Source organism: Myotis myotis, unplaced genomic scaffold (genome assembly GCF_014108235.1).
Source record: "Myotis myotis isolate mMyoMyo1 unplaced genomic scaffold, mMyoMyo1.p scaffold_m19_p_7, whole genome shotgun sequence".
In the NCBI taxonomy this organism is placed as follows: Eukaryota; Metazoa; Chordata; class Mammalia; order Chiroptera; family Vespertilionidae; genus Myotis; species Myotis myotis.
Genome location: NW_023416379.1, coordinates 5359405 through 5374759, shown reverse-complemented (window position 1 = coordinate 5374759; position 15355 = coordinate 5359405). Strand labels below are relative to the sequence as shown.

General features: G+C 39.8%; 1 protein-coding gene across 3 annotated transcripts in view; it reads left to right on the top strand.

Annotated features, from left to right (window-relative positions):
• ARID1B (AT-rich interaction domain 1B) overlaps nucleotides 1-15355 on the top strand; it is a 333070-nt gene that overhangs the window by 180007 nt on the left and 137708 nt on the right. Inside the window, exon 1 of one of the 3 annotated variants that reach the window (XM_036317508.1) lies at nucleotides 11560-11801. The exons of the other annotated variants lie outside the window; for them this stretch is intronic. Coding sequence (XP_036173401.1) covers nucleotides 11751-11801 — 51 coding nt within the window. The 5' untranslated portion in view covers nucleotides 11560-11750. Of the gene's footprint in view, nucleotides 1-11559; nucleotides 11802-15355 lie in introns of those variants that run through there. 3 annotated transcript variants of the gene reach the window in all.

The following is a 15355-nucleotide window of genomic DNA, read 5'->3' as shown; positions in this document are numbered from 1 at the left end:
AACATTCCTTCATACACATTTATTCATTAAACAGTTATTTATTGAGCTCCTACTCTGTCACACACTCTTCTATGTAAGAAACATACAGCCATGAACGAGAGTCCCTGCTTTGTGCAGTTTACATTTTCGTGAAGGGGCACAGCAAATTTCAGGCGGTAATATAGAGAGAGAGAGGGGCCCTGTGAGGAGGCACCTGCCAACTGTGAGCCACGTGAAGGGACCAGTCACAGGGAAATATGGCCTCAGAGTGTTCTGGGAGAGGGGACAGCAAGCAAGTGCCAGGGTTCTGAGGGGAGAAAGGGTCCTTTTGGGGAACCAAAGGAAGCCAGTGTAGCTGGACCTGTGCCTGGAGGGAAAGTACTTTCACTGGGGATCCGGGAGGCAGGCAGGAGCCGCACTGTTTAGCCTCTTGTGGATCACAGTAAGGAACTGAGAGAGACTTTCGTGGTCTTGGGAAGTTTCGAGTAGTGAGTGGAGATGGAGGAAGGACTTGGCTGTGTAAATGTATCATGGCGTTTTGCGGGAACTGTGCCAGTAGATGTATGCTACCTAGAGTTGCTTTATTGAAAGTTATCCAGTGTATTAGTTACCTGTTGCTATGCAACAAGCAGCCCATAACTTAGCGCTCAGAACAACTGCCATTTATGTAGCTCACAATCCTACAGTTTGACAGTTTGGCCTGGGACTGGGTAGTCTTTCTGGTTTCTGCTGGGCTGTTCTCCCTTCAGTCAGCTCAGTGGCTCGGCTTCTTGGAGTTGACTGGCTCTTGGCTGGGGTGATGTGGTAACAGAACCATATTTCTCTTACCCTCCAACAAACTAGCCTGGGGCTTGTTCACCTGGTGGCTGTTTGCCTTTCAAGAGGATGATTAGAAGTAGCATGGCCTCTTGACTCTTAGACTTGGAAGTAGTACAATATGATTTCTAGTGCTGCACTCTATTGATCCAGCAAAGCACATGTCCCTCCCAGATTAAAAGAGTAGAGAAACGGACTCGATCCTTTGATGGCAAGGCCTATAAAAGCACATTGCATTGTGGTGGCTATTTTTGCACTCTGCTCTCAAGGTCTCCTTTCTCTGAGCCATATCATGAGGTAATGACTGCTTGTGAATCTGAAGTGAGGGTATCCTCACTCAGTTAAAGAACATGGGTAGAAAGAGGAGTGTGCCCAATGTTGACAGCCTTTGTTTGAAATTTAACAGCCTCAGATATGAAGACACAGCTAACATCCTAGTGTAGGAGATAATGTGAGCATTACACTTGTAGTGAAAAGGATAATTATAACATATCCATTCTTTGTCTTGAAATCAAATACATGGTATTAAGCTTATGCTTTTTTGATTGCATAGATGAAATTGATCATTGTTATTGACATTTACTGGTCTCCTATATAGGGACAGTTTTTAGTTCATTTTAAAAACATTGAGAGAATGGTGGTTCTGCTCAGTAGCGTTTATCAGTAGAAGGCATCACTGTGTTCTGTTGCCAGCTAATCGAATGCTGAGCAGGTTTGAGCCAGCTGTGTCCTTGAGCTGTCATGTGGCCTGAGCATGCTAATAAGGAGAATTTAAGTAAGAGAAGAGTGCTGGCAAGGCTTTACATGTTTTGTTTAAGCATTCCTTTTTTAATGGGTTACAAAATAGTAAGATAATGATATTAATAGTAAGAGATAATATTAACAAAGAAAAAGACAAAACAGTTTTCTAGCTTCCTAAAATAAAACCCACTGTGAGTTGTATATGTGTGTCAGAGAGAGAGAGAGAGAGAGAGAGAGAGAGAGAGAGAGAGAGAACGCATGAGCAAGCACAGGCCATAGGGGAGGGGTTTGTCCTGCATTTTAAATCATTATAAATCCTGGGACATGTTTTGAGCACTTTATTTATGAATTCTCCTTAATGTAGGCAAAAATATGCTTAATGGAATAGGTTCTAGTTGGTATATTGATCTTTTTGACCCAACCAAAGCAGACACAGTGAGCTTAGTAAGTAAAATAGTATTTTAATCCCTTGAATTATCTAGGCGAGGGTATTTTTTCCAAGAGCATCTTAATTTTTTGTAATTTGGACAAATACCGTGACTATTAATTCAGGTTCTTATTGATTATTATCATTCTCCTCTCCTCACTCCCATTCCCTTTGAATTGAATACCTTTTTCCATTCCTATCTGGAATTGAAAGCAAAATTAATATCACATCAATGTTTAATTATGGTGAAGAAGTGGTATCTTTGGTCACTGGAAAAAGTAATGGATTATTTTGTATTGCAGTTATTCAGTGGGAAAATTAAAACTTGAGTTACCGCCACCCCTTGTTATTTCAAAATAATTACAGATGGATCAAATATTTAAATGTTAAAAAAAATAAAGTCAAATGTATTAAAAGAAAACATGAATGAATGTTTCAAAAATCCCAAAGTGAGGAAGACATTTGCCAGCATGGCACATATTCTGGAAGGCATGGAGGAAACAAATGGATAGATTTGAAGCATTTCCCTGTGTTATAAAGTATTTTCTGAAAACTGAGTTTTTCATGATTATGTAATGGTCTAGCTAGCATATGAATATACCATACTTTATTTAACCATTCCCTGTTTTTGTAAATTTTTTTCTGATTTGCCTGTTACTGCAAAAACGGTGTAGTACAAATTCTTAAAATAGAAATAGTTGATGACAAATCACAAAGATTGAATTCTCCAGCAAACAGATTGCTGAGTAAATGCTATGAATATGTTTGAAGCTATAGATGGGTACTGGAAACTTATTTTCTGGGAGGACTGGTCTTACTGACATAGCCATCATAAGTGTTGCGGGATCTGGTTGTACACACAGGTATTGTCTATATTTTTAATATTAACCAACTTGAAATACAACATGTTTACCTAATTTTCTCTAGCTACTATTGATGCTGAACAATTTTTAATGTTACTATTAGCTAATTGTTTTTATTTGAACAAGAATCACATGCACTTGGTGAGAAAAAGTTCTTACATTGTAAAACACAATATAATGAAAATAAGTTTTTCTCCTTTGAGACAATTGCTGATATGTCTCTTGCATATTTTTCCAGAAATAGTCTAAGTATATCAAGCACATACCCACCCCCACTTTTTTTTTAAACACAGATGTTAGCTGATGATGCACACGATTCTGATTCTTTTCATTTAATGCACTACCATGGACATCTTTCCTTACCTGCACACGTCCGTTTACCTCCTCCTTACAGCAGCAGTGTTCTGTTGCTTGGCTGCGTGATCATTTATTAAACACTTCCTTTTGATTGATGGTTGCTTTCATCTATTTACTGTTATAAACAAAGCTCTGGTAAACAGTTTTGTAAGTCCTTTATTTTTGCAAAAATCAAATATCAGTGGAATTGGGTTAACACTTAATCACATGCACATGCATTTTGATGGGTTTTGCCAAATTGCACTTCATTCTATACGTTCACACCCTCAGTGCAAGGCTGTGTTTTCAGTGATTTCCCACACCTTTTTCAACATTGTAGTTATCAAACTTGTTCATCTTTAGTAATCTGTTGTGAGAAAAATAGGATAATGTAGGGAGTTGTGAGTTGCCTTCCTTTAAAAATGGATAAGATTATATATGATTACAAATCATCGTTGTCACTTTATTTCTTTTTGTGACAGTGTAGCCCTGATTTTCGAAAAATTTTTTATTAAAATGGGACATAGTTTTAGCATTGTTTTAGTTTAAAGAAATGCTGCTGGACATTATATTTTCCGCTTTAGAGGTGAAGATCCAAAGGACTCTGAAAACAATTTAAGAAAAACAAAAGTACAACCAGTTTTACTTCCAAATTCATGAATCCACATTTTCCCAATTTTTTTAATGGAATGATTGGAAATTAAAGTGGCTTTCTAAATTGGTTGAGGTAGGGCTTATTAGAGTAATTGCTAGAGAGAGGAACCAATGAAGGTTTTTGTGCTGGAGTGGATTGAAAGACCTGTAAATGGCTCAGCTGCTGCTGAGCTGTGCGGGTGGAGCTTGCGCGGTGATTTTAGATTCTCTGCAAATGAAACCCTTTTCAGGAGCTCGTGTTCTAAAGTGTAGGTTGTGGCACCCTCATTTGAAATAAGCACAGTGTGATGGAAGGGCCTCATCTTGGCCTAAGGGAGCCTCTGCTTGTTGCCCGCACACTTCGTATGGAACCCTTGATATGCTCTCTCGCGGGGGGGCAAGTGTGCGTCCCATCATCAGGGTTGTCTTTGCATTTGTTACAGCATCTGTGAGGAGCAGAGCCTTGTTATTATATCCTAATTTCACATTTAGTAAAATCTGTGACCTTTTTCTTAATGATTTTATAATACTATCTGTTTTAAATCTCCCCAAACTCAAGTTTAAAAAGAAAATGAAGCCATTAATAATTTCCTCTGGTCATTTCTAAATTTGAGTTTATTTTTTAAATGAATGTTTAAATACACTTCACCCAGGTATTAAGTCTTCGTGCACCTCGTCACTTTTCTCTGCTCCCAGCACTAAGCACAATGCGTTGCATGCAGTAAGTAGCCAGACACTTCCTGACTCAGGTAAGCCCAGACTCCCAGCGTCTGCCCTCGCAGTACAGGGAGAATCTCCATGGAGAATGTGCTCATTTTTTCCAGTTGGACATTCTTGTTTTAATTTAAATTCTTGTTTTAACTTAAAATTGTGACTATAGCCACATTAAATTTGATGATGATGGTAGACTAATAACTAAAATCCCAATCAGATAAACAAAAATATACTTCTAGTTTATATATAAAGAATCATAAGTGTTTTGGGTTTGTTACATTTAAAATACTTACCTTCATTTTTTTAAAGATTCAAATTTATGACAAAAGGAACAAAAAAGCGTAACAGATTTCTGTTGCTGGTGAAGTTTAATGACTACCTGAAAATTCTGCGTGAAGGCTGAAATACTCCCTTCCTCCCACTAGAGGGGGATTCCTTCCAGATCAGGTGAAAATGTGTCCCATCCAACACGAGAACCTTTGTAGGACCTTGGTCTTTCTTTTTAAATTAAGGGTAATCTCATGTTTTTAAAATCAGCTGGTTTTTTCTGTAGGTATTAAAATTAAAATCTTAAAGAAACAGACACTATAAAATATCACTAAAGTGCATACGTATTTGAACTATAGTACTTTTGAACAAAACATAATTTTTAAAAGCTGCTCTAATTAAATTGGCTAATACATAGGAATTTCCGAAGAGCTGTTTGAGGCAGACTCTGTTGTAGGAGTAGGCTGACCTTTGAGGCTCGCCTCCAGCCCAGGACCTGTCTTGTGTCTGGCCACTGCCATGGCCACATGGGGACCTCTGAAACTCCACTGCAAAGCTGGGTTTGCTATCAGCTCAAGCTGCCAAATTATTAAAGCCATATATTTAAATAGGTTTTTTTTTGCTATTGAATTCTCGGGCTCCTTTGCCTTTTTATAATATGTTAAGCAAATGCAGAACTCACTCTGGGGATGATTTTGCATATTTTTACTGCTATTATATTTTTAAATAATTGTATGTATATTAAAATGTCACATCAGGGTTGAATATACCCGACACCGATGTATGTAGGTATGATCTATGTGCACAGGCGTAGGCAAAAGTAGGTTCACAGTTGCTTGTATGGAAAAAGACATGCAGGTTATGATTGTGATCATACAAGAATAAACACTGTTTCCCGTACTCACAACTGTAAACCAACTTTTGCCCACCCATGTATAACTTACGAGTAAATATCATAGTGTTTACAGTAGTTAAGTGTTGTTGTTTGTGCTTTCCCTTTAACTAAAGTCTTCAGTGTTGACTAGAGGTTTTAATGTAAACATACTTGAGGTTAATAACCTAATGTTGTGAAAGGCAGGACTTAGGAAATTCAGACATATGTTGATTGCAAGTAACTTTTTTCCTCTTAAACTGAAAATCTGTAAGATGATCTTGTTTCTAAATTAACAATTAGCTCTGGAAATCGAAGTGTAAACAGAAATGCTGTCTGAATCTTACAATGATTCTGTACTGCAGTTGATCCAACGTTCAGTCTTTAGCCTAAAATCCCATTGGGTATCAGCAGCATATGGTTTCATCAGAACGAGGCTGCTCATCTTCCTAATACCGGTCATGAGTGTCCCTCGCCTCCCGGGCCAGGCCAGGCTCCGGCAGGTGCCAGGTGGCGGGTGAGCCTCAGTTTCAGCAAAGCAGTTGGAGAATACGGTTTGTTTCTTTATATCTTTTTTGACCCCTTTGCTTTCATCCTGGCTGACAGTCTTACTGAAATGATCTTCCTTTCTGCATTTCCTCCCCCCAAGGGAAGAATCCAATGTTATTATAGCAAGATAGCATAGGATAGGCTGTGCGTCTTCTACTTAATGTGTGAGGCTCTCCTACAAATGCCTAATTTAAAATGTCACAGCGAAGCCAACTAGCCTGCTGTTTTTGTCCCACCCCCACTGTCTTCCCCAGACACTGAAAAATCCCTATTCTGTCGCCTTTCCTTGCTCTTTTCCATCTTAGAGGTACTTTGTGGTAGTCAGTTAAAAGCTTTATACATCAGACTAAATAACTGGTTAAAAAAACAGTAATTATCAATATACGTCTTGTTCCACGCAGCTTTTAAAATCCATGGTAATGAGCTCTGTCTTCTAATGCATAAGGCAGGCAGTTTTGAAGTTTTGCCATTATTTCACAACGTGTTGCTTAGCCTCTGTCTGCCTTTTCTGGGTATTGCTTTCAAGAACTCCTGCTCTGCAACATTCCAGTGATTGAGGACAACCTACTCTGTCGAGAGCAGGACAAGAAATTACTAGCACCTTCACAAGCACCTGAAATTGCTTTATGAAGCATAACTTTCCCCTCACTGTCCATAAAAGATCAAAAAATATGTGCATCATCTTGTGATTTCAGAGAGAAGGATGATTCCCCTAACTCCCTAGGTCTTTCTGAGGAACTTACACCACCACTTTCAACACGATGGCAGATCCATTCATCTGAAGGAAACTGGCCCCGGTCATGGGCCTGGAACCTGGGCAGTGACCTGGATTTATCTCCAACTCCTGGAGAGACGACAGGTCTCTCTGTCTTGGCACTGGGCGTGAATCGAATGCCAGTTTCTCAGGACGCTTAGCCGCAGGCCGTGCCTGTGCTCTGGGTCCCGTAGGCTCAGGGAGGTTTTGAAGGTGCCTACATGATCGCTTTCCCTGTGATTTCGGGTTGAAGTCTTGGCCTCAGAGGATACCGCCTTTGGACTGAAGGTGTGTAGTCTGATGGAATTTGTGGTGTAGGTTTCATCACCTCTCCTAGGTGGATTGGGAGGCTCTATAGAGAGGACGAGGTTGTGTGTGTGTGTGTGTGTGTGTGTGTGTGTGTGTGTGTGTGTGTGTGTTTCTAATCAGATATGGAGGTTCTAAAATCTTTTGAAGTTTAAGATTTCCTTTCAGTTGTGATGAAGATTATAGTATGGTAATACTCTATTTACCTTCTTTCTTTGTTGTGGAGAATATGAGAAATAGAACAGGAAACCATGATTTTAATGTGGTAGTATTTACTTTTTACTTTCAAATAGCCATGGAACAGGATTTGCTGAAACCACACACTCCCTCCCCCATCCCCACCCCCAGTTAGGAGGTATTGAAATTACAGCTGCCAAATGTTATCAGGGTGCTGTTTTTGCTTCATAACTCTAGCTTCACTCATCCATTTATTCATTATCCCTGCTTCAAATGTTTATTGAATCCCTGTGTTCCGATCACAACTAATTTAAATCCCAGCTCCTACCCTTAAGTTGCTCACAATCAGTTGGTAGGTATAGACCTATAAACATAAATTATCCTCCAGTCTGTTATCTCCACGCTAGAAATATACAAAGGATTGTGGGAGTGTGGGGGAGTTGAGTGGGAAGGTATTCTAGGAGGGTGATCCCTGGGTAGACCTTGAGGGCTTGTGCAAGAGGGAAGGACAGGAAAAATGAGTAGCTATTTTTAGGTTGAAGGACAACATGAAAAAATCAGAGGGAACTAAAAGTAGTTAAATTCTGCCTGTGTGGCAAAGATCTGAAGGCAGAGAGGTGAACGATTTGAATTTTATCCTATCAAAAATGCAAAACCATTGAAAGATTTTAAGGCAAGAAGTGGTTAGGTTTGCAACTTAGATGATTGTGGCCATTTGGTGGAGGATGGATTGCCAGAGAGCAGTGAAGGGCAGCTGAGTAGATCAGGGGAAAGACAGTGTGGGCCTGGGCTCGCAGTGGACCAGGAAGGAAGTCAGCCCACAGTGCCGGGAGCCGGTCCATCCTTGCTGTTTCAAGGGACCTGGCATATATGGCATACTGTTCTTAATATGTTTGCTCACCTTCTTGGTGCTGTGTTTTATTTAACCAAGGTCACCTCTCCGAGAAAGGTTCAATCCCCAGGTAGGGATTTTCCCCTGAAGTTAGGGAGGGAATAAAACCTCTTAACTAAGTGCCAGGCGGGTAATTAATCATTTTAACTACGAACAATCATGCTTAAGCTACATAATCTTTACTCCCTGGAATGGAGATAAGAAACGCCCTAACCTTTGGAATAGAGATTGATAGGATTGGAATCAACTGGTATAAATACAGATGTAACAACATAGAACTTAGAAGACAACCTACACAGAACCTAGAGACAGAAGAACTTCGCTAGAGAGAACATGGCAAAAGATCCTGGACTGAACCTGACTACAGAAATTGGCAGGAGAACCTGACTAGAACCTGGTCACTGAACCTGGCTGGAGAACCTGGACAGAACCTGGCTGGAGAACCTAGCGAGGGAACATGGCTACAGAACCTGGCTGGGGAACCTGGAGAACCTAGCAAGAGAACATGGACACAGAACCTGGCTGGAGAACCTAGCGAGGGAACATGGCTACAGAACCTGGCTGGAGAACCTGGAGAACCTAGCAAGAGAACATGGACACAGAACCTGGCTGGAGATCCTAACCAGAACTTCGCTGGAGATCCAGACCAGAACTTGGCTGGAGATCCTGGCTAGAGATCCTGGCTAGGCTGCTGATCAACTGAACGCGGTCTCCGTGTCATTCCTTCTTCGCCGACTCCGTCTACACCTTTGGGGACCCCTGGACCTCCTGGGGCAGGACCCCAGCACCGCAGGACCTGCTGATCCCAGGAAGTGCGGGTGTGGAAGGCAGAGGCGTGAGGGTGAGACTAGGAACAGGTGATGTGGTGCGCTGAGCTGGAGCGCACAGGGAGCGGGCGCAGATCTTCTAGAATTAATCTTCCAGACCTGTAGATTTTACCAGATTTACTTGCTTTTCGTACCTATCTGCTACTAATAAACTGTGTGAGTACGTTTGTAAGAGGCACTCATTAGGGGAGTCTGACTTCCTTTTCATATAAGGGATAGAAGAACCCAGGTCAGTGATGGCGAACCTATGACACGCGTGTCAGAGGTAACACGTGAACTCATTTTTTTGGTTGATTTTTCTTTGTAAAATGGCATTTAAATATATAAAATAAATATCAAAAATATAAGTCTTTGTTTTACTGTGATTGCAAATATCAAAAAATTTCTATATGTGACACGGCACCAGAGTTAAGTTAGGGTTTTTCAAAATGCTGACACGCTGAGCTCAAAAGGTTCGCCATCACTGACCTAGGTAGATGCCAGCAGTTACTTGGGAAGTCAGAAGTTTAGGAGAATAGTTGGTAGATTTAAAAATATACCTGTTCTATACATCTATACAATGGAATACTACACTGCTGTAACAAAAAAGGAACTCTTACCATTTGCAACGGCTTGGATGGACCTGGAGAGCTTCATGCTAAGCGAAATAAGCCAGTCGGAGTAAGATAAATATCACATGATCTCACTCATTTGTGGAATATAATGAACAACATAAACTGATGGACAAAAATAGAGCCAGAGGGGAAAAATAATAATTTAGAATATAATAGAAGTTATCCTGTTATTTGTAGACTTCTAATATTTCCTACAACTTTTGTGATATCATACTATGTTAGTACAGTTTTGGTAATATTATTATACTTAAAATCCTTTTTTTCTTGAAATATTAATGTTTATTGCATGTAATATTATTATATTTAAGATCATTAAAACGTTAAAAAATAAAAATATACCTCTTCTATACAGTGTATTTCCTGGGGTAAACTCTTCAAGCTTGCTTGTTTGGGAGTAATATAAATTTGGTTACCAAAATAGTTTTTAAAAACTTTTCCTTTTGAAAGTTGAGTGGATAGAAATGTATGTTATATATAACCAGTTCATCGGTTTTCCAATGCTAAGTGGGTATTAGCATTCCACAAATCCAAAAATATTTTGATATACTATTTTGGCTGCTATGTTCTTTGGAAGAACAAAATTGTGAATGTTAATGCACCTTTTTATGAGTTTTGATAGAAACTATTACAGGAAATGTATGTGGGGAGGTCATTAAAAACAAATGATTAGGACTGCTGAGGGAAGCATATAATACTGTTCTAAAAAAGAATGGGAAGAAGGAAAACAATGAAATGTAGGTCATAGGGCCCACAGGTGACAGAGTCCCCGCTCTTGGGCACCCTTCACGCTTCTGCACTTCCTAGCGGTGACCAGGCCCTGGTAGGGAGGGAAGTGCCAACCTGTCCCCTCCGCCTCACCCCGCCTTTTAAACCAAACCCTAGGAGAGCATAACACACCTAGTGAGACCCTCTCTCCAAAACGCTGCGGCAGGACCCCTGTAGTGTGTCTCTTCCCTCCTGCATTTTCCCTCTGTCTCTTCCTGAAACAGTTCTTTCCTAGAGTCTTAAACTTTTATCTCTCTAAGACAGTGGTTCTCAACCTTCCTAATGCCGCGACCCTTTAATACAGTTCCTCATGTTGTGGTGACCCCCAACCATAAAATTATTTTCGTTGCTACTTCATAAATGTAATTTTGCTACTGTTATGAATCGTCATGTAAATATCTGATATGCAGGATGTATTTTCATTGTTACAAATTGAACATAATTAAAGCATAGTGATTAATCACAAAAACAACATGTAATTATATATGTGTTTTCCAATGGTCTTAGGCGACCCCTGTGAAAGGATCGTTCAACCCCCAGGTTGAGAACCGCTGCTCGAAGAGCTCTTCAGATCCTCTGGTCCAGCCTTCCTCCATATTGGAGATGAGGGAGGTGAGGCCAATGGACTCTTGGTTCCCAAGGTCATAGCTCATTATCAGGGACTAGACTTAAGGACTTTAGCAGTCTCATTATATTTCCTCTCAATATTTAAATAAAAATATGTAATATTTCCTCTTAATGTTTAATACTACTTTTTATTCTCTTTTGGCAGTAATTTTTAATATTTAGTTTAGGCACCTAAAATTTGTTGTTACTTAAGAAAAAGTCTAAGCTTAAAATACCTAAAAATAATATTTTAAAGTAAATTCTAAATGTATTTACTGTTATGTGTTTCTTTTTATCCATATCTGAGTTGAATAGAATTTCTTAGAGAAAAATAACATCACAATTCAGACCGGTCTTCTAACCCCCAGCTAACATGGCCTCATAACTGTACTGAGCCCTCGGACACACCACCAGCCTTCCCTCCAATGCTGTTCCCATCCTCTGTTGCACTTTAGGTTCATCCTACTCTCCAGACTCAGCTCGTGCCCTTCCTCTTCTGTGATGTCTTCCCTCAGCCTTGCAGACTTCTGAGCTCGTGCAGCACCCACTGCCTTTGCAGCCTATTTGGGATTTCTCTTCTGCCAACTTGTCTTCTTCGTGTATAGAGAACGTCATGGTGTGGCCTGGGCAGCTCCGTTATGTGGCCTTTCCCGCCAGCAGGATAGTAAGCCTAGAGACTCCATCTTCCTCATCTTTTTATGTCCATATTGACTTAACTTGGTTCGCAGTATAAGAAGTGTTGCTGATTATTTAGAGTTCTAGAGATAGTATAACAACTGTGGTTGATAAGAGGAAAACAAAATAAGCCTGTGATAATACCGTATTAGTATTGTGTTTTATTCTATTCTGGGACTTTCTCACTGATCCTCCTGGTATCTGGGTTGATGTAGTAGCTTGACATTTTATGGTGTAGCTCTACACAGCCCAGCTGAAGGAAGATATTTGTTGTTATTGCTTGTTGAAGATGTTGAATGGTTCTGGTTGCCACCGACAACCAGTTGGTTCCAATGTGTCTCACTATCAACTTAAATACCTTTGTTAATCAAATTCTGCAGTTATAGTCATTGATGTCATTCTGTGTCATTGCACTGTCAGTGGCCACCATATAGGTATAGTGCATATATAGAACATTTCCATCTTCAAAGGAATGTCTGTTGGCCAGAACTGGTCTGGAAAATAACGATTCCAAGTGTTCATATGACACAAAACATTTTAACATAACACAGTTCACAAATAGAACAGCCTTTTTATCAATTGATAGAAAAACCTGAGGATTAGAGTAGATAAGTACCATTCTAGTAAAGTAATATAAAAGAGAAGAGCAAATATATGTAAAATAAAATTGGCACGTCCCACGCCATTTTTGAGAGTAGAAAGGTTTTATACAGGCTCATAGAGTTAGGGATCTTTCTGGTGGTGACTTGTAATGAGTCATTTCACTGACTGCCTGGGGTTACGCTGGGGCTATCAGTATAGTGTTTCAGATTTAGAATGTTTAACCTGGCATCATAAGATCCTAGCTATTAACATGTTCTTCCTTTTATTAGTGTGACCACATGAAAGCATATATTAATCTTTTGAAAAACACATATTTTTTTTCTTGTAAAGCTGCATGGTCTCTGGTTCATTTCAACTCTTTCTATCTTAGCCGAGTGTGTGTTCTGGTGACTTTACTTGGCTCACTCTCTAAGCCCATGTGAATATAACTGAGGTGAAAGTATATTTAAGGTAACAGTGTCATTGAAATGAAGCCGGCAGACATTTCCTTTTTGAAGTTTATAATCTTAACTCATTACTTTTCATAATATGAAGGATTTATGTTTGCATTTAAATTTTTTTTTGTTTGGTGAAAATCTATTAGAAATCCTTAGAGAAGTAGAGGACCAAGTTTATTCTTTACTATTTAAGCCATTGAGTATCAATTAAATTGATAGAGTATATGTATATAAGCAAAAGAATTTTCTACTTCTCTATGAAGGAAAGATTCAAGAGGGGAAAATAAAATCCAGTTCTCAAGCCGTGATTGGGCATCCATGTTGAGTTGTTCCCTTCTTTTGTTAGAGAATTTCCCAGCCTCTCCTTCTGCCATCTGCTGGTGATTCAAACACTTACATGTTGGATTTTAAAACAAAATCTGCTTTATTTTTATTTAGGAAAGATTTGGGGGAAAATGATCTTACCTGTAATATTTTGATGAATTTTGTTTAATTATATTTTAAAGGCAGTCTGATTTTAGCTCCTTTTCAACTCTGCCGTTAGAGAATGCATGAATATAACATTTAGAAAAGGCAGACTGAGCAGGCCCAAGCAGATGCCGTGAAGAAAGAGCGACACAGCCTGGCTGATGGGAGGGCGTGAGTGCTGTGGGAAGCTTCTCCAGCCTCGTGGGGTCTTCCTGCTGTGTGTTTGGATCACTTTGAAACAGCAGTTTTGTCCTCCTCTTATAATTCAGGCTGTTTGCCTGGGAGTGACCAGACCTATATTTTACTTTAAGTCCTAACATAAGGTTGGAAAGTTGATTTCTTGTTATCAGTAACATTCTTTTCAGCCCTAAAATGCTACAGGTTTGCCTGAATTTGTTAGGGCAAACCTTCAACTCTATCCTTATTATTCTTCCTCTAATTCCTGCCTGCTAGTGTTTACTGGTCTAAGCTATTCTCATCGTCTTGGGAAAAATAAAAATATTTTTTGTCCACAAACACATTTTTCCATGAAATAAAGCCAAGCAAAATTTTTCAAAAGAGAGACAAAGTGTGGGAAATTTTTTTTCTGCCATCTTTAATCTCCCTAATTTCCTTTCGAGCTGCCTTGACTAATTCTGGAGCCTCAGTTTCATGGGTCAGTTATTTTTTTCATCATTTCCTCAAAGAGTAAAAGTAACCCAGAATGTCAGTCTCAGCTTTTGTCTTCAGGATGAGTAAGACTGAGGGTGGTCATGTGACTGGCTTATGTCTCTGCCTCCCAGGCTGGTGCCCTTTACACAGAACTTAGAGATGCTTGTTAGGCCCCCAGAACCGGAACCACAGATTAGCTTGAGTCTCACGGAATTGGGATTCTTACAGCCTCTTGGTCTACCTGGGCTGTTTCATGTGGTTCGATGTAGCGTATTAGGGCTCTCCCACATCATTTTAGATCTACACTCCAAGTGGAAAGGGTTTTCTCCAAAAGTTGCTAATCCCATTTGGAAATGTGTGTGTGTGTGGTTTGAAGTATTGGGTAATCGCAGGAGTTTGTGAAGGTTAATTGGCATGAAAGGACCCAATAAGCCACATACATACCCTGGTGAAAGTGATCTTTCCAGAACATTATATGAAAACTCAGAAATATTTTGTTCTGACCCAGTGGCTCTTAGTGTGATGGGAGCTCAGTTTCTTGCTTCTAGACCAGTGAGTGCTTGGTCAGGTCATGGGCTTACTGATTGCTTGCATGGTGTCAGTCACTGGGCCTAGTAAGTACGTTTGTGCAGAAATGTCTGCCCTAATTATATAGACCAGTGAGGGAGAGGAACGTAATACAGTGCCGCTCTTGCCTACTTTTGTCAGAATTACAGTGCTTTCTTCCGTTAAAAAAGGGTTAGGACTTAAACACAGGGCCTCAGGTGCTGTGGATCTCAAAAGTGCCCTTTGTAAGGGAGGGAAGAGATTTGCTGAAAGAAAGCTTACTTGTATATTCTGGAGTTTGATTGACTCCATTTTTTTTCCCCTGGGAACATTATTTTGGCACTATGTTTTGAGGACTTAATTTTCTAGTGATAATAAAAATGCATGTATTCTCCTTATCCCCTCCCTCAAACACCTGTTCATTCGGGGTGTGCACGCAAAATTAGTGGCTTGCCTATAAAATGCCTTGAATAGAGTTAGCATGACCATATTAATAAACATCAAGCTGCTTACGATTTGTTGGGGAAGAGCAATGAAATTATCCAGGGAAGATGGGGTGCTTCTGATTGCGTGTGGTGTAGGTTCTCTCCGGTGCCAAATTTTAAAGCCAGTTTTGTTCCTTCAGATGGTGAAAGCCCTCCTCCTCCCCTCCTACTGCCTTAAATCTGGCTGCTACCCAAGCCATGTCAATTTTTGAAAGTCAGTTGAGAATGTCAAAGTGACTGGTGTTGAAAGAGCCAATATGTTGCAAGATGCTTAAAGCCAAGTAGAACATTTATATGAATTAAAAGGATAAATCAGAAGATGATTTTTAAAAATCAGATTTGAAAAGAAAAAC